A 20,716-nucleotide genomic window follows, 5' to 3' on the forward strand; every position below is an offset into this window, starting at 1 on the left:
ACAACACACAGACTTCAGGTCATTACTGGTTTAATGCTTTAATCCTAATAAATAAACCATATTCACAGTTACGAGGATCCGTCGCCACAACTGGCGTGTGGCCGGGGATGAAGTCACAGAAGGGTGAAATTGGCAAAATTAGAAGATTTAGCAGAAGCTTTAAGAAAATGACAAGACCCCCCCAACTCTCCACCTGCCTGACATGCATCCGTGTGACCGCTGCAGCCAATCAGTAGCTTTGATGCTGAGGCTAGTAAATGAAGTCAGTGCTGCAGACTAGCGGGGACAATGGGCGTCAGCATAGTTGTTTTTCCTTGAACCTGTTCACACTGTGCTGGAGTATAGTAGGAATAAGTCTCCTAGGAAGTAATCGCATCTTGTATGCCACTGGTAAGAGATTGAAAATGGTGGCTCCACAGCTGCGATCGGAGCTACTGGTATAGAAGGTGTCGGCTGTATAACACAGCTGGCACCTGCCCTGTAATGAGCAGGCTTAGCACCTGTACCCGCACCCTACCTGGGATGTACTATTATGTCCCCGGAGGAGGCCTGTGTTTCCATTTACTGACTGTGAGCAGAAAACGTGGGAATAATGCGAGGCTTTGTGCAGCAGCTCTTTTCTGGAGAGAGACTCTGCAGCACATGGTGAGAGAGAGACACTGCAGAACATGGTGAGAGAGACAGATTCTGCAGGACATGGTGAGAGAGACTCTGCAGCACATGGTGAGAGACTCTGCAGCACATGGTGAGAGACTCTGCAGCACATGGTGAGAGACTCTGCAGCACATGGTGAGAGACTCTGCAGCACATGGTGAGAGACTCTGCAGCACATGGTGAGAGACTCTGCAGCACATGGTGAGAGACTCTGCAGCACATGGTGAGAGACTCTGCAGCACATGGTGAGAGAGACTGCAGAACATAGTGAGAGACTCTGCAGCACATGGTGAGAGAGACTCTGCAGCACATGGTGAGAGAGACTGCAGTACATGGTGAGAAAGAGACTCTGCAGTACATGGTGAGAGAGACTCTGCAGCACATGGTGAGAGAGACTGCAGCACATGGTGAGAGAGACTCTGCAGTACATGGTGAGAGAGACTCTGCAGTACAACCCTCTGCAGGTAATGGTCCTAGGATCGGATCCATGCACAGTCTTCCGAGTTGTTCAGCAGCAATTACAACTCCAATGCAGAAAAAAAAGCTCCAATATGCACAAACCTGACACGCGGCTATAGATCGGCAAACCTGAGAAAATGAGAACGCCCGCTCTTACAGATACACAATATAAAATAAACGAGACGTGGAAAATCGATCGCGGAGCCCCCCCCCCCCCCACCGGATTCAGGATAACGGGCAACTGTAAAATATATCTACACAGTGATTACACTACTCAATGAGATTGGCATGTCACCCCTGTAGGATGCAACAAAATGGAACATTCCGAAGAGGAAATGAGGGACCAAGGCAGGAGATGAATGCTGGCTCATGCGGACAGAGCCATGTGCTGCAGGAAGAGGGGGGGGATTTAGGTTTTGTCACTAATTTCTTAGCAAAAGAATAATATATATAACTAGTATTTCCAGTTAAGATCCAGACAACCTCCAGGGATAATTTCTCCAGGACGGATCCCTTGGAGGAGGTTCTGCATTCACTTTAAGACAAAAAAATCAGATTAATAACACAATAGCAAGCTGGGCCGGTTCACAGCCGCTGACCACCTCCCGGCCACAAACTGGTGTCTATGGGTAACAACCAGTGTCTCAGGTCTGCGGCTCACGGGGTGACAGTCAGACCGGACTTTTCTTCATTGACTGCTATAGTAAGAAGATTTTTGCAAAAAAGAAAAAAAAATTAAAGGGCTTATCCCATAAACATCAGAGAACCCCGAAAACAACAAGCAGACAATGAGCAGTTCATTGCTGGAGCTTTTTTTGATTTAAAGAAAGTGTCTGTCTTGTTGAGACAAGCCCTCTATCCCTTTAATTGTGACTGAGCCTACCCTTTAAAGCTTTTAGCTGTTAGATCATTGCACAAGCAGGACTCCTTAGCTATCCAGGAAGAGTCCGGAGGGTGGAGCCTGTTAGATCGTAGCACATGCCAGATTCCTTAATTATCCAGAAAGAGTCCGAAGGGTGGAGCCTGTTAGATCATAGCACAAGCTGGACTCCTTAGCTATCCAGGAAGAGTCCGGAGGGTGGAGCCTGTTAGATCATAGAACAAGCTGGACTCCTTAGCTATCCAGGAAGAGTCCGGAGGGTGGAGCCTGTTAGATCATAGCACAAGCTGGACTCCTTAATTATCCAGAAAGAGTCAGGAGGGTGGAGCCTGTTAGAACAGAGACTCTGATTGGCTGTTTGCATTCCTAGGGCCTCTTATGTGTATAATGAGATAACAGCCCTTTATAGCAGCTAAATCAACTCCAACAAGCCCACTACATAGAAAGGGACGGCAATGCGTAAGTCATAGCGCCCCCTTTCATCCTTCACAGACCGGAAAGCCTTTATATCTGAGGTAGCCAGAACGGGGCTTGAAAAGTTAACGGATTCACAAACTAAAATCTACTTCATTACTGAGCGTGGCAAAGCCTGGCACACACGGGCAGAGAGGCCACGGGAGGCGGCACGATGGGGGTCCGGCAAACATGACGCAGTTTACATGTCATATTCAGTATCGGCCACCGGGGGGAGACATGGTTCCTTTATTGTAGCCAGTCCTCGAGTTCCTTGTGTGGATGTGCGGATGGAGGGCGAGGTTAGATGGGGGCTCCGGGATGAGACGGACGGAGACGTGGCACCCTGGGGGGTTCTTCATTAGCCCATCCTCCTGTACGTGTAGATGTACGCCTTGCAGTTGGGGCAGGTGTGGGTCACGTCTTTAAGGTCGTTGATCATGAAGGGGATGAGACAACAGCCCAGGTCACACCTGAAACAGAGAAGCGATGAAGTGAGCGGCCCCCTGACGCCATGGCCGCCCCGCCGGCCCACCCGCACTCACCCGACGAAGCAGCAGAAGCAGCACAGCAGGCAGTTCATCAGGCCGATCTCGTGGCTGATCTTGGTGGTGATGGGCTGCTGGCAATGGGGGCACACCGTCTGCACCGGGGACCCCTGAAATATCTCTCCCTGCAGGACGGTGACCGTGGTGGTGGTGGTGGAGGCTGAGCTGGCGCCGGGGGGTACGATGACGGTGGTGCCATGTGCGCCAGGGGACGGGAACGGCTGAGGGTACTGGCAGGTGCTGGGCGGGTAGTAACCCATGGGTCCGTAAGGTCCAGGGGGCGGGTAGTAAGCTGCAGGGGGACAAAGAGTTAATACCCTTTATAGGGTCACAAAATCGCCCCAGTACCAGCCCCCCTGACTAGGACCTCACTATTGGGGGTCCCCATTTCTACAGATATTATCAAAGAATACAGGGGGTCTCTGCTGAGTCAGTGCTTTACAGTTTTACGCCCGGGACCCCCATCAATCCTGAGTCAGCAGCAGTGATGCCCCCTCCTCATTCTCAGGATAATGGGGTCCCTATTCTAATACCTGCGGACAGGTCAGCATAGCGCCATACACTGTGCAGTGGTCGTTCTCGGTACTGCAGCTCAGATTACATTCACATGTACAGCAGCTGAACTGCAGTACTGAGAATGACCACCGCACGGCGCCGCGATCATCAGACCATCCCGAACACACACTGTACCCCCTCTGCTCCTCACACACCCCTCTCACCAGGGTTGGGGGCGATGTAACCTGGATTTGCATCATACGGCGGGGGTCCTGAATCCGGGGGGACAAACGGCACGCTGGGAGGGTAGGCCCCCGGAGGTTGTCTGTTGTCCACTAAAAAAGAAAACACACAAGAGCAGGAGATAGCAGACGGATAGTGAGCGAGCAGGACATAGTAGACGGACAGTGAGCGAGCAGGAGATAGTAGACGGATAGTGAGCGCCACATCGGCCTCCCTCTGCCTCCTGTCACTGATAGGGAAGAAGACGTTTAAAGATTTGGTCGGAAATCCACATTTTCACCCTAAATCTCTATCTAGATAGGGACAGAGACGTTAGGGATAGGGATAAGGATAAAGATGGATAGATCATGGACAGGGATAGATCATGGACAGGGACAGATCAGGGACAGGGACAGATCAGGGACAGGGACAGATCAGGGACAGGGACAGATCAGGAACAGATCATGGACAGGGATAGATCATGGACAGGGATAGATCATGGACAGGGATAGATCATGGACAGGGATAGATCATGGACAGGGATAGATCAAGGACAGGGACAGATCAGGGACAGGGATAGATCATGGACAGGGATAGATCATGGACAGGGATAGATCAGGGACAGGGATAGATCAGGGACAGGGATAGATCAGGGACAGGGATAGTTCATGGACAGGGATACGGGTAGAGATGGATAGATCAGGGACAGATCAGGGACAGGGACAGATCAGGGACAGGGACAGATCAGGGACAGGGACAGATCAGGGACAGGGACACCGGTAGAGATGGATAAATCAGGGATAGATTAGAGATAAGGACAGATTATGGACAGGGATTAAATAGTGATTTAGGGTGAAAATTAATTTGGATTTCAGACGACCCCTTTAAGACATTCCAATCTAATTTATGTCACAGCTGAGGGTTTGCTGCAATTGCGTCCTGCCAGTCTCTCTCCTTTCCGGAGTCGGCCATCACAGAGGAGACAACTGTAACAAACCCTCAGCTGAGAGCAGTACCAGGTGAGGCGGTGGCCACGCTGTACCTTCATTGCTGTGGGAGCCGTGCTTGTCCTCCAGCAGCGGAGCGGTGGGACCCCCGGGGTACGGAGGCGGAGGGTCACTCGCCATCGCTGATGTATCTGGGGATGAGAGAATACAATGATGTGAGCAGCGCTCCTGCTGGTATCTCCAACGGTGGAGGAGCAGTTTGTGCTCCAGAGCTGATCTTCTACCAAGAACTTACATCCCCCCCACCACCAGCCATTCATTATATTACATAAGAATTATACATAAAAAAGGGATCATGGATTTAAAGGGGTCCTGCTTCTAGTGACGCCATAAGACCCCGACACTTCCCAGAGAGGCACAAGTCTGAAATGAGAAGACCCATCCAGAAAACAGACAGTTAAAGGGTTCACAGAGATGGGAAAGGGCTCCAAAAGTATTACTGCCATAAACTACATCTCCCATAATGCAATGCGGCAGAGGATAGGAATGGGAAAGGCTGAAGATTTATTACTGCAGGTCACAGAGGTCACAGCAGGATCAGACCCTGAGGGGAGAAGGGTGGGCTCACCGCTCCCAGGGACAGCGGAGAGAAAACTGGTAAAACTTCTCACAGCTGAGGGTTTGTTATGGTGACAAAAGGCAAATACAGGAAACGTTCTATATAACAGAGACAGCATTATTATATGTCAGCGTAATATACACAGAAGCCAGGGAGAACCGGGACACGGCCGGACACAGCCAGCACAACACAGCCGGAGCCGACCCTCACCGGGGCCAGACACAGGGGGAGACAACATCTACACCCACCGTCACCGTGTACACACATTACTGATCCTGTATTATATACCCCAGAGCTGCACTCACTATTCTGCTGGTGCAGTCATTGTGTACATACATTACATTACTGATCCTGTATTACACCCCACAGCTGCACTCACTATTCTGCTGGTGCAGTCATTGTGTACATACATTACATTACTGATCCTGAGTTACATCCCGTATTACACCCCAGAGCTGCACTCACTATTCTGCTGGTGCAGTCACTGTGTACATACATTACATTACTGATCCTGAGTTACCTCCTGTATTATACCCCAGAGCTGCACTCACTATTCTGCTGGTGCAGTCACTGTGTACATACATTACATTACTGATCCTGAGTTACCTCCTGTATTATACCCCAGAGCTGCACTCACTATTTCTGCTGGTGCAGTCACTGTGTACATACATTACATTACTGATCCTGAGTTACATCCTATATTATACTCCAGAGCTGCACTCACTATTCTGCTGGTGCAGTCACTGTGTACATACATTACATTACTGATCCTGAGTTACCTCCTGTATTATACCCCAGAGCTGCACTCACTATTTCTGCTGGTGCAGTCACTGTGTACATACATTACATTACTGATCCTGAGTTACATCCTATATTATACTCCAGAGCTGCACTCACTATTCTGCTGGTGCAGTCACTGTGTACATACATTACATTACTGATCCTGAGTTACCTCCTGTATTATACTCCAGAGCTGCACTCACTATTCTGCTGGTGCAGTCACTGTGTACATACATTACATTACTGATCCTGAGTTACATCCTGTATTATACCCCAGAGCTGCAATCACTATTCTGCTGGTGCAGTCACTGTGTACATACATTACATTACTGATCCTGAGTTACATCCTGTATTATACCCCAGAGCTGCACTCTCTATTCTGCTGGTGCAGTCACTGTGTACATACATTACATTACTGATCCTGAGTTACATCCTGTATTATACCCCAGAGCTGCACTCACTATTCTGCTGGTGCAGTCACTGTGTACATACATTACATTACTGATCCTGAGTTACATCCTGTATTATACCCCAGAGCTGCACTCACTATTCTGCTGGTGCAGTCACTGTGTACATACATTACGTTACTGATCCTGAGTTACATCCTGTATTATACTCCAGAGCTGCACTCACTATTCTGCTGGTGCAGTCACTGTGTACATACATTACATTACTGATCCTGAGTTACATCCTGTATTATACCCCAGAGCTGCACTCACTATTCTGCTGGTGCAGTCACTGTGTACATACATTACATTACTGATCCTGAGTTATATCCTGTATTATACCCCAGAGCTGCACTCACTATTCTGCTGGTGCAGTCACTGTGTACATACATTACATTACTGATCCTGAGTTACCTCCTGTATTATACCCCAGAGCTGCACTCACTATTCTGCTGGTGCAGTCACTGTGTACATACATTACATTACTGATCCTGAGTTACATCCCGTATTATACCCCAGAGCTGCACTCACTATTCTGCTGGTGCAGTCACTGTGTACATAATTACATTACTGATCCTGAGTTACATCCTGTATTATACCCCAGAGCTGCGCTCACTATTCTGCTGGTGCAGTCACTGTGTACATACATTACGTTACTGATCCTGAGTTACATCCTGTATTATACTCCAGAGCTGCGCTCACTATTCTGCTGGTGCAGTCACTGTGTACATACATTACATTACTGATCCTGAGTTACCTCCTGTATTATACTCCAGAGCTGCGCTCACTATTCTGCTGGTGCAGTCACTGTGTACATACATTACTGATCCTGAGTTACCTCCTGTATTATACTCCAGAGCTGCACTCACTATTCTGCTGGTGCAGTCACTGTGTACATACATTACTGATCCTGAGTTACCTCCTGTATTATACTCCAGAGCTGCACTCACTATTCTGCTGGTGCAGTCACTGTGTACATACATTACATTACTGAACCTGAGTTACATCCTGTATTATACTCCAGAGCTGCACTCACTATTCTGCTGGTGCAGTCACTGTGTACATACATTACATTACTGATCCTGAGTTACCTCCTGTATTATACCCCAGAGCTGCACTCACTATTCTGCTGGTGCAGTCACTGTGTACATACATTACATTACTGATCCTGAGTTACATCCTGTATTATACCCCAGAGCTGTACTCACTATTCTGCTGGTGCAGTCACTGTGTACATACATTACTGATCCTGAGTTACATCCTGTATTATACCCCAGAGCTGCACTCACTATTCTGCTGGTGCAGTCACTGTGTACATACATTATATTACTGATCCTGAGTTACATCCTGTATTATACCCCAGAGCTGCACTCACTATTCTGCTGGTGCAGTCACTGTGTACATACATTACATTACTGATCCTGAGTTACATCCTGTATTATACCCCAGAGCTGCACTCACTATTCTGCTGGTGCAGTCACTGTGTACATACATTACATTACTGATCCGGAGTTACATCCTGTATTATACTCCAGAGCTGCACTCACTATTCTGCTGGTGCAGTCACTGTGTACATACATTACTGATCCTGAGTTACATCCTGTATTATACTCCAGAGCTGCACTCACTATTCTGCTGGTGCAGTTACTGTGTACACACATTACATTACTGATCCTGAGTTACATTCTGTATTATACTCCAGAGCTGCACTCACTATTCTGCTGGTGCAGTCACTGTGTAGATACATTACATTACTGATCCTGAGTTACCTCCTGTATTATACCCCAGAGCTGCACTCACTATTCTGCTGGTGCAGTCACTGTGTACATATATTACTGATCCTGAGTTACATCCTGTATTATACTCCAGAGCTGCACTCACTATTCTGCTGGTGCAGTCACTGTGTACATACATTACATTACTGATCCTGAGTTACCTCCTGTATTATACTCCAGAGCTGCGCTCACTATTCTGCTGGTGCAGTCACTGTGTACATACATTACTGATCCTGAGTTACCTCCTGTATTATACTCCAGAGCTGCACTCACTATTCTGCTGGTGCAGTCACTGTGTACATACATTACATTACTGATCCTGAGTTACATCCCGTATTATACCCCAGAGCTGCACTCACTATTCTGCTGGTGCAGTCACTGTGTACATAATTACATTACTGATCCTGAGTTACATCCTGTATTATACCCCAGAGCTGCGCTCACTATTCTGCTGGTGCAGTCACTGTGTACATACATTACGTTACTGATCCTGAGTTACATCCTGTATTATACTCCAGAGCTGCGCTCACTATTCTGCTGGTGCAGTCACTGTGTACATACATTACATTACTGATCCTGAGTTACCTCCTGTATTATACTCCAGAGCTGCGCTCACTATTCTGCTGGTGCAGTCACTGTGTACATACATTACTGATCCTGAGTTACCTCCTGTATTATACTCCAGAGCTGCACTCACTATTCTGCTGGTGCAGTCACTGTGTACATACATTACTGATCCTGAGTTACCTCCTGTATTATACTCCAGAGCTGCACTCACTATTCTGCTGGTGCAGTCACTGTGTACATACATTACATTACTGAACCTGAGTTACATCCTGTATTATACTCCAGAGCTGCACTCACTATTCTGCTGGTGCAGTCACTGTGTACATACATTACATTACTGATCCTGAGTTACATCCTGTATTATACCCCAGAGCTGCACTCACTATTCTGCTGGTGCAGTCACTGTGTACATACATTACATTACTGATCCTGAGTTACATCCTGTATTATACCCCAGAGCTGTACTCACTATTCTGCTGGTGCAGTCACTGTGTACATACATTACTGATCCTGAGTTACATCCTGTATTATACCCCAGAGCTGCACTCACTATTCTGCTGGTGCAGTCACTGTGTACATACATTATATTACTGATCCTGAGTTACATCCTGTATTATACCCCAGAGCTGCACTCACTATTCTGCTGGTGCAGTCACTGTGTACATACATTACATTACTGATCCTGAGTTACATCCTGTATTATACCCCAGAGCTGCACTCACTATTCTGCTGGTGCAGTCACTGTGTACATACATTACATTACTGATCCGGAGTTACATCCTGTATTATACTCCAGAGCTGCACTCACTATTCTGCTGGTGCAGTCACTGTGTACATACATTACTGATCCTGAGTTACATCCTGTATTATACTCCAGAGCTGCACTCACTATTCTGCTGGTGCAGTTACTGTGTACACACATTACATTACTGATCCTGAGTTACATTCTGTATTATACTCCAGAGCTGCACTCACTATTCTGCTGGTGCAGTCACTGTGTAGATACATTACATTACTGATCCTGAGTTACCTCCTGTATTATACCCCAGAGCTGCACTCACTATTCTGCTGGTGCAGTCACTGTGTACATATATTACTGATCCTGAGTTACATCCTGTATTATACTCCAGAGCTGCACTCACTATTCTGCTGGTGCAGTCACTGTGTACATACATTACATTACTGATCCTGAGTTACCTCCTGTATTATACTCCAGAGCTGCGCTCACTATTCTGCTGGTGCAGTCACTGTGTACATACATTACTGATCCTGAGTTACCTCCTGTATTATACTCCAGAGCTGCACTCACTATTCTGCTGGTGCAGTCACTGTGTACATACATTACATTACTGATCCTGAGTTACATCCTGTATTATACCCCAGAGCTGCACTCACTATTCTGCTGGTGCAGTCACTGTGTACATACATTACATTACTGATCCTGAGTTACATCCTGTATTATACTCCAGAGCTGCACTCACTATTCTGCTGGTGCAGTCACTGTGTACATACATTACTGATCCTGCGTTACATCCTGTATTATACCCCAGAGCTGCACTCACTATTCTGCTGGTGCAGTCACTGTGTACATACATTACATTACTGACCCTGAGTTACATCCTGTATTATACCCCAGAGCTGCACTCACTATTCTGCTGGTGCAGTCACTGTGTACATACATTACATTACTGATCCTGAGTTACATCCTGTATTATACCCCAGAGCTGCACTCACTATTCTGCTGGTGCAGTCACTGTGTACATACATTACATTACTGATCCTGAGTTACATCCTGTATTATACTCCAGAGCTGCACTCACTATTCTGCTGGTGCAGTCACTGTGTACATACATTACATTACTGATCCTGCGTTACATCCTGTATTATACCCCAGAGCTGCACTCACTATTCTGCTGGTGCAGTCACTGTGTACATACATTACATTACTGACCCTGAGTTACATCCTGTATTATACCCCAGAGCTGCACTCACTATTCTGCTGGTGCAGTCACTGTGTACATACATTACATTACTGATCCTGAGTTACATCCTGTATTATACCCCAGAGCTGCACTCACTATTCTGCTGGTGCAGTCACTGTGTACATACATTACATTACTGATCCTGAGTTACATCCTGTATTATACCCCAGAGCTGCACTCACTATTCTGCTGGTGCAGTCACTGTGTACATACATTACATTACTGATCCTGAGTTACATCCTGTATTATACTCCAGAGCTGCACTCACTATTCTGCTGGTGCAGTCACTGTGTACATACATTACATTACTGATCCTGAGTTACATCCTGTATTATACCCCAGAGCTGCGCTCACTATTCTGCTGGTGCAGTCACTGTGTACATACATTACATTACTGATCCTGAGTTACCTCCTGTATTATACCCCAGAGCTGCACTCACTATTCTGCTGGTGCAGTCACTGTGTACATACATTACTGATCCTGAGTTACCTCCTGTGTTATACCCCAGAGCTGCACTCACTATTCTGCTGGTGCAGTCACTGTGTACATACATTACATTACTGATCCTGAGTTACCTCCTGTATTATACTCCAGAGCTGCACTCACTATTCTGCTGGTGCAGTCACTGTGTACATACATTACATTACTGATCCTGAGTTACCTCCTGTATTATACCCCAGAGCTGCACTCACTATTCTGCTGGTGCAGTCACTGTGTACATACATTACATTACTGATCCTGAGTTACATCCTGTATTATACTCCAGAGCTGCACTCACTATTCTGCTGGTGCAGTCACTGTGTACATACATTACATTACTGATCCTGAGTTACCTCCTGTATTATACCCCAGAGCTGCACTCACTATTCTGCTGGTGCAGTCACTGTGTACATACATTACATTACTGATCCTGAGTTACATCCTGTATTATACTCCAGAGCTGCACTCACTATTCTGCTGGTGCAGTCACTGTGTACATACATTACATTACTGATCCTGAGTTACATCCTGTATTATACCCCAGAGCTGCACTCACTATTCTGCTGGTGCAGTCACTGTGTACATACATTACATTACTGATCCTGAGTTACCTCCTGTATTATACCCCAGAGCTGCACTCACTATTCTGCTGGTGCAGTCACTGTGTACATACATTACATTACTGATCCTGAGTTACATCCTGTATTATACCCCAGAGCTGCACTCACTATTCTGCTGGTGCAGTCACTGTGTACATACATTACATTACTGATCCTGAGTTACCTCCTGTATTATACCCCAGAGCTGCACTCACTATTCTGCTGGTGCAGTCACTGTGTACATACATTACATTACTGATCCTGAGTTACCTCCTGTATTATACCCCAGAGCTGCACTCACTATTCTGCTGGTGCAGTCACTGTGTACATACATTACATTACTGATCCTGAGTTACCTCCTGTATTATACCCCAGAGCTGCACTCACTATTCTGCTGGTGCAGTCACTGTGTACATACATTACATTACTGATCCTGAGTTACACCCTGTATTATACCCCAGAGCTGCACTCACTATTCTGCTGGTGCAGTCACTGTGTACATACATTACATTACTGATCCTGAGTTACCTCCTGTATTATACCCCAGAGCTGCACTCACTATTCTGCTGGTGCAGTCACTGTGTACATACATTACATTACTGATCCTGAGTTACCTCCTGTATTATACCCCAGAGCTGCACTCACTATTCTGCTGGTGCAGTCACTGTGTACATACATTACATTACTGATCCTGAGTTACATCCTGTATTATACCCCAGAGCTGCACTCACTATTCTCTGGTGCAGTCACTGTGTACATACATTACATTACTGATCCTGAGTTACATCCTGTATTATACCCCAGAGCTGCACTCACTATTCTGCTGGTGCAGTCACTCTGTACATACATTACATTACTGATCCTGAGTTACATCCTGTATTATACCCCAGAGCTGCACTCACTATTCTGCTGGTGCAGTCACTGTGTACATACATTACATTACTGATCCTGAGTTACATCCTGTATTATACTCCAGAGCTGCACTCACTATTCTGCTGGTGCAGTCACTGTGTACATACATTACATTACTGATCCTGAGTTACATCCTGTATTATACCCCAGAGCTGCACTCACTATTCTGCTGGTGCAGTCACTGTGTACATACATTACATTACTGATCCTGAGTTACCTCCTGTATTATACCCCAGAGCTGCACTCACTATTCTGCTGGTGCAGTCACTGTGTACATACATTACTGATCCTGAGTTACCTCCTGTATTATACCCCAGAGCTGCACTCACTATTCTGCTGGTGCAGTCACTGTGTACATACATTACATTACTGATCCTGAGTTACATCCTGTATTATACCCCAGAGCTGCACTCACTATTCTGCTGGTGCAGTCACTGTGTACATACATTACATTACTGATCCTGAGTTACATCCTGTATTATACTCCAGAGCTGCACTCACTATTCTGCTGGTGCAGTCACTGTGTACATACATCACATTACTGATCCTGAGTTACCTCCTGTATTATACACCAGAGCTGCGCTCACTATTCTGCTGGTGCAGTCACTGTGTACATACATTACATTACCGATCCTGAGTTACCTCCTGTATTATACCCCAGAGCTGCACTCACTATTCTGCTGGTGCAGTCACTGTGTACATACATTACATTAATGATCCTCAGTTACATCCTGTATTATACTCCAGAGCTGCACTCACTATTCTGCTGGTGCAGTCACTGTGTACATACATTACATTACTGATCCTGAGTTACATCCTGTATTATACCCCAGAGCTGCACTCACTATTCTGCTGGTGCAGTCACTGTGTACATACATTACTGATCCTGAGTTACATCCTGTATTATACCCCAGAGCTGCACTCACTATTCTGCTGGTGCAGTCACTGTGTACATATATTACTGATCCTGAGTTACCTCCTGTATTATACCCCAGAGCTGCACTCACTATTCTGCTGGTGCAGTCACTGTGTACATACATTACATTACTGATCCTGAGTTACATCCTGTATTATACCCCAGAGCTGCACTCACTATTCTGCTGGTGCAGTCACTGTGTACATATATTACTGATCCTGAGTTACCTCCTGTATTATACTCCAGAGCTGCACTCACTATTCTGCTGGTGCAGTCACTGTGTACATACATTACATTACTGATCCTGAGTTACCTCCTGTATTATACTCCAGAGCTGCACTCACTATTCTGCTGGTGCAGTTACTGTGTACATACATTACATTACTGATCCTGAGTTACCTCCTGTATTATACTCCAGAGCTGCACTCACTATTCTGCTGGTGCAGTCACTGTGTACATACATTACATTACTGATCCTGAGTTACCTCCTGTATTATACTCCAGAGCTGCACTCACTATTCTGCTGGTGCAGTTACTGTGTATATACATTACATTACTGATCCTGAGTTACCTCCTGTATTATACTCCAGAGCTGCACTCACTATTCTGCTGGTGCAGTCACTGTGTACATACATTACATTACTGATCCTGAGTTACCTCCTGTATTATACTCCAGAGCTGCACTCACTATTCTGCTGGTGCAGTCACTGTGTACGTACATTACATTACTGATCCTGAGTTACCTCCTGTATTATACCCCAGAGCTGCACTCACTATTCTGCTGGTGCAGTCACTGTGTACATACATTACATTACTGATCCTGAGTTACCTCCTGTATTATACTCCAGAGCTGCACTCACTATTCTGCTGGTGCAGTTACTGTGTATATACATTACATTACTGATCCTGAGTTATATCCTGTATTATACCCCAGAGCTGCACTCACTATTCTGCTGGTGCAGTCACTGTGTACATACATTACATTACTGATCCTGAGTTACCTCCTGTATTATACTCCAGAGCTGCACTCACTATTCTGCTGGTGCAGTCACTGTGTACGTACATTACATTACTGATCCTGAGTTACCTCCTGTATTATACCCCAGAGCTGCACTCACTATTCTGCTGGTGCAGTCACTGGCGATCTGTGTGTGATTATATGTGTAATATCGCAGTACTGTGTCATAAAGGGCAGAACATGCTGGGAGTTGCAGTGCCTCTGGGTCATTATGTATAATTCATAATTAAAGATTTTAAAGATAAAAATCACGCCCAGATTATATAGAGCTGATAATATCCAGCAGTGTAATGATGATCGGGCAGATCGCAGGCGGCCTGTGCTGCAGATGTGGCGCCTCAGTATCACAGCCCCGGGAGCCGCACTCACCTCCGCTCTCCAGCTGCTGCTCCTTCTGCCCCTGTTTACTTGTCGCAGTGCACTGTGGGAGCTGTAGTCCCGCCCCTCCAGCCAAACACCACAACTCCCGAAGGCCAACGCGAGCACTTCCGCTCCTGGTAAACTCGGGTTTATTCGCTAATAATGGCCCTTTCTTTTTTATTTTTATTTTTTCATTTTAATAACTTTATTGTGCCCTTTTTTATGTAACAATACTCACATTGTATCATTGTAACATGCGGAGTGGACAATAAAGTTAATCAATACCCATATCACAATAATTGCTTGTAAATACATATATACCCGCACACATGTACATATAATAACTATGTAATCGCTCAAAATTTTAATTTGCCGTAGAAAAGTGTGAGTTGTAGTCTGGTTGCTATGGGCAACAGGACTTTGTTTACAGTGAAAAATGGACAAATTATTGCTTTATTATTTTCAGGGTTTGACATTTTGGGAATTTTATACATTTTTCTCCACAAAACGGTGTAGAGCAACGCTAAACTGGCTTTAACGACAAAAGTGTGGCGGTTTCCCACAGCAACCAATCAGATCACTGGTATTGTGTAACTTGCCAATAAGCTGTTTTCTGATTGGCTGCTCTGAGTGACGCCGTTGTGGCGTTTTCCTCTAGTTTTTACGTATTCCTCCTCCCCCTGGACTCCTGTGAGCGGCTGATCCGTGTGTCCGGCGTCCCCCCCATACGCCGCAGGTTTCCTCATTTAATAAAACAACTTCATCACTTACATTTAAACCGCCGTATGATTGGTTCCCTTACAGCCAATCACAGCGCAGCTTGCTACCGTTTAAATTCCAACCCCCCAAAAATGTGAAAAATTGTCCAAAAATTTGGTGTTTTCAGGCGTAAAAAAATGACACCCCGGCACAGTACGGTAGGTAACATGGGGGCGGCTCTGATAAATAAGTCCACGGGTGCACAGACGTCCGCCATTACTGTTCTGTCTGGTGACCGATGTCCTCAATCACTCTTACAGTTATGGAACGTATACGACTTGATCCTGGAGCGAGTTTCCGCAGACATCTAATATTTGAGTCCAGGTTTGGCGCTCCGAAATGTTGTCAGGTAGGTGATGGTGCGGGGGATTGGGGCTGAGCGCTACCAAAAAAATGAATCAGGGCTGAGCTGCAATACCGGACACAGCCTGTGGACAGAGGTGGCGCTGTTTTTTGGAAGAAAGCAGCCATACTGTAAAAAATCTGTTAAATCCTTTTTTTTCCTGACAACCACGTTTGGACAGAGTCGAGCGACTCACTCTCAGTTGTCAGTTAATCCGTCCAATAGGGAGGTTCGTACCGCCACCTTGATCAGCTGAGTGTAGGTCTGTGGTCAGTGGTCCGACCAATGCGACGCTTGCCGATCACCCCCTTTCCTGGTCTGAAGACCACCGCTAGTTGAATCCAGGGGGACATAACATAAAGAGACAGGACGGGAGCACATCAAATAATGGCTTGTTCACACACTGCTTTTTTTATATATTTTTTTGACAAAACGCAGCATTTTGCATTAGCAGCAAAATGATTGAGATTTCTAAAACCTCGTGCACATGTTGCATCTTTTTCCTTCAGGTTTTTTATGCTTTTTTAATGCAGCATGTCGATTCTTTCAGCATTCTATTGATTTTTGCACAACGTAAAATAGGGAGTGTTTTTCTTATACGTTTTTTATAAATGGAAAAAATGCAGTAACAATGCTACATGTGAACATACCCCAATGGTGCCCATAGAATATCAGATGGGTGGGGATGTGACACCCGGCCCCCCATGATGAGCTGCTCTTGGAGCCTCCGGCAGCAGGATATTCCCAGAGCGGAGCAGCATAGCGCCATCAACTGTATAGTGGCCACTGACAGGTACTGCACCTTTGCCCATACTCGAATGACTAGGAGTGGATCCTAGGGATAGATTATCACCAGTCGAGTACAACCCCTTTAAGTTGACTAGGAGTGGATCCTAGGGATAGGTTCTCATCAGTAGAGTACAGCCCCTTTAAGTTGACTAGGAGTGGATCCTAGGGATAGATTATCACCAGTAGAGTACAACCCCTTTACGTTGACTAGGAGTGGACCCTAGGGATAGGTTATCACCAGTAGAGTATAACCCCTTTAAGTTGACTAGGAGTGGATCCTAGGGATAGGTTCTCATCAGTAGAGTACAACCCCTTTAAGTTCACAGGTTTGACAATGAAAAATGTTCATGTGTTAAAAAATGTTTTCAAAATTCACATTGCTCCAAATCCAAAGTAAAATCTGTGTTAAATCTGCAGCAAAAAAACCCAACATGTTGCACGCGCTGATTTACGTCAAATCTGTGGCAAAGTCGTCCGTGGCATGGGTTCCAAAACTGCTACCCTGCCGGCCCGTGCAAATACGCTGCAGATTTCTGGACTGAAGATATTCAGTAAGTAGTAGCGACATAGTAGGTAAAAAAAGAAAAGAAATCTGCAGCGGAAATCGACTTGTGGCTCTGATATTAAATCTGCATTTCACGGCAGATTTAACCCTTTATCATTCATAGGATGAAATCTGCTACAAATCTGCCTCAAAATCAGTGACAAAGTTCTCGTAACACAAGCAGATTTTTATTCCGGATTTGCTTCTGATTTGGGGGAAGCATTGTCAGTGTGAACGTCCCCCTGGGGCTTTGTGCTGCTGTAGTGACAGGATGGTTCGCTTTCAGGCACTGGTCCTGTGTAATATCCGCTCCGTTACTGCGCTCGCCAGCAGCGGACTGAATGCAGAGGTGCGGGAAACACAGGGGTTAAGTTACCAGCAGCAGGAGTGGTGGCAACAGGGACATAAACACTAGACAAGAAGAGTCCTCTGCAGATTACCAGGCGTTTCTGCGGTCTCCTAGCAATCGGTGAAACTTCCCGGCACAATCCGGGGACAGCAGGCATGGCTGGCTGCGGGGGTTGCTAGGAGGACTCACTGGAGGACAGAATGAATTCCAGCATGTCCCGGCTGGACTGAAGAGCTTGCACTCTACCGGAGACACCAGTCGCCTCTGCTTCTCCATACGGTAAGGGGTCGGCAACGAGCTGGTATTTATGGGGAATATTAATAATATGATATGAACTGGGTTGGAGCGGATATTAGTGAGGGCGGATTCCTTAAATCAAGTGATCGGCAGGGATCTGGCCGCTCCGTCAGATGATCTCTCCAGTGGGAAGCTAATACGGTAACGCTTTTTTTCGTATGTAGGAAATGAGTGGACAACCCCTTTAAGGAGGACATGTCACCAGCACAAAAATGCTTACAATTAATTATCGCTCCTCCCCTGAACATTCCATTTTTTGTCTTTCGTAAATCCGACATACGGTCCCAGAGATATGGGCCTTTTTATTGAGTGATAATTTTTTTTTTAAATGAGGGGGCGTGTCTTCAGGCTGCTCTGCATAATTACCTTGTAAGCCACACCCCCTCAGTAAACGCCATAAAAATCAGCACTGAATAAAAAGACACATATCTTTAGAACAATATAGTGGATCTGAGAAAAAAATTAAAAAAAATACTCTGAGGAGCAGCGGGAATAATATAAGAGGAAAAACTGGACATTTTTGACTGCGTGACAAGTCCCCTTTAAGTGTCATTTTGACCATAATTTCATTAATACCTCAAGAGCTTCATTTCTGAGGAACCTTATGGTGTTGTTTACATCCCACTCCATACATTTTTGTAGGATCTTGTGCAGAGTTTTGCTTCTTTGTGTTGTATATTTACTTATTTATGTTGCTTGCTCACCTAGACCCCTTAGCCGCCTCCACCATGTCAAGCTCGGTGTCCTTCAAGGAGCTCCTGAACTTAGCAATAGGTTCTCCAGAACTTGGTGCTGTCAATTTCAATGCGCTCTACTCCCTGCTCTACGGCCTCCTGGACCACCTGCAAGCGGTGGACGTACGAAGGAAGTTGTCCCAGGAGGAGAGGGAATTCATACGGCCAGGGCCAATTAACGTGGATGACTCGGGGAAACCATCCACGCTGTTCCACCAGCTGCTGGACAAGGTGGCCCAGATGGAGGCCAGGCTCCACCATCTCGATTCCCTGCCAAGCTCCGCCACTCTTTTACAAGCCAGTCAATCCCAGAGGAAACCAGTGGAGGAGATGTGGCAGCTAATGCAGCTCAAGAAGAAGACTGAGATGAACGAAGATGGAGTCCACAAGGTCAGACATGAACGTGTTCTTGATATATAAGAGAGGGTGTGGTGAAGACCCAAAAATCCCCAACACCTACCATTAGGTTCCTAGAGAGGTACCATAGCTTGGATCAGCCGTGGGCAATGAAAAGCCAAGTCACTTTTTAAAGATCACTTGCAGTCCTACTGCCTGTAGACCCTCACTTGACCTCATAAAATATCATGGCCACAGATGTGACTACTACCACTACCACTTGTTATAGGCACATCCTCCACAAACCATAACTCATCAATCGTATCTCTATTCTAGGCCATGAGCACCTTCCAGGAACTACTCAGCACATTCAACACCCTCAGACAGGCCAACGACTTCATCCAAGAAAGACTAGCATCTCTGGGCAACCAGATAACAAAGGTAAGGGTCCAGGTGGAATTATAAAGTCAGTGTGCCAAAATTCAGCGTAAAAATCATTAATTTTACATAAGGTCGCTCCTCGGGGGCGGGCAAGCCAAGAGGAGAAAGCACCAATAGAAACCCAGTATAGCTGATACATGATCTCCTCTGAGGAGACTTGTTGGCAGGATATCTGATATCCTCTTTCTATATTACAGATAAATATCCAGGAGGTGGAAATGAGACTACGAGACCTGGAAGGGAGGACGCAAAATATCCCACTGCTAGAAGACAAGCTGGTGAGCGCTCACACGATGCTGGATCTTACATATGTGAATCTTCTAGGGTGATGGCTCAAAATATTATGTCTAGGCTTCTAAAGGCCGCCATACAGATAAGATTAACCTTGGACAAGCCATCTAATGTGTATGAGCGCCATAAGAACATATCTTGGGAAAGAGCTGGATCATCCAATCATTGGTTTTCAGGGAATATAAGCCGGCCCCTGAGGTATCTGGCATCGGCTTACACCCCTCTTCAGAACACATGTATGCTCACCTCGATCGAGCCTGAATTGCTTTTATGGTATATGTGGAGTATATTAAATTTATGGGTATATGAACTACATGCAAATATATGCTAATTTATTTCTATATAATTAATTTATTTCCTTTTTCTTTCCTTTTTTTTACAGGAGAATCTGCAGAGAAAGCTGTATTCCTATCCCGAGCCGTCTGACCTGGTCACCTGGCCAGCTATACATGATGTTCTGGCCGTCAAGGTATATAATATATATTTAGAGAACTTCAAATCATGAAAATATCACAAATACTTATATTCTTAACACTTATCTCCATCATTTACCGAACCTCTCTTATTCCTCCTGAAAAATTAAATGACAACTGAGTGTTCCCAATTAGGGGTGAATCCCTGTCACTGCACGGTCCAATGACCAGCCACCTGACACCGCACGGTCCAGTGACCAGCCACCTGACACTGCACGGTCCAATGACCAGCCACCTGTCACTGCAC

The 20,716-nt window shown here is 45.8% G+C and overlaps 2 protein-coding genes across 3 annotated transcripts in view; one reads left to right on the forward strand and one right to left on the reverse strand.

Moving 5' to 3' along the window:
- Positions 1–13: 13 nt before the first annotated feature.
- On the reverse strand, positions 14–15,223 carry CDIP1 (cell death inducing p53 target 1). Its single transcript, XM_077274168.1, has 5 exons — positions 15,123–15,223; positions 4,754–4,849; positions 3,714–3,824; positions 2,992–3,286; positions 14–2,919 (listed from the first exon to the last, which is right to left on the reverse strand). Exons 2-5 carry the CDS (start codon positions 4,836–4,838, stop codon positions 2,808–2,810), a joined length of 603 nt encoding a protein of 200 aa, XP_077130283.1. The 5' UTR covers positions 4,839–4,849; positions 15,123–15,223; the 3' UTR covers positions 14–2,807.
- The window catches only part of C7H16orf96 (chromosome 7 C16orf96 homolog), a 30,776-nt gene continuing 25,177 nt past the window's right edge, over positions 15,118–20,716 (forward strand). Inside the window, exons 1-6 of one of the 2 annotated variants that reach the window (XM_077274158.1) lie at positions 15,118–15,250; positions 16,133–16,221; positions 18,903–19,318; positions 19,601–19,705; positions 19,903–19,983; positions 20,379–20,465. In XM_077274158.1, the coding sequence (XP_077130273.1) occupies positions 16,212–16,221; positions 18,903–19,318; positions 19,601–19,705; positions 19,903–19,983; positions 20,379–20,465 (699 nt within the window). In that variant the 5' untranslated portion in view covers positions 15,118–15,250; positions 16,133–16,211. Of the gene's footprint in view, positions 15,251–16,132; positions 16,222–17,998; positions 18,177–18,902; positions 19,319–19,600; positions 19,706–19,902; positions 19,984–20,378; positions 20,466–20,716 lie in introns of those variants that run through there. The other variant, XM_077274159.1, reaches the window with a different exon arrangement.

The sequence above is a fragment of the Ranitomeya variabilis genome, chromosome 7, assembly GCF_051348905.1.
Source record: "Ranitomeya variabilis isolate aRanVar5 chromosome 7, aRanVar5.hap1, whole genome shotgun sequence".
NCBI lineage: Eukaryota > Metazoa > Chordata > Amphibia > Anura > Dendrobatidae > Ranitomeya > Ranitomeya variabilis.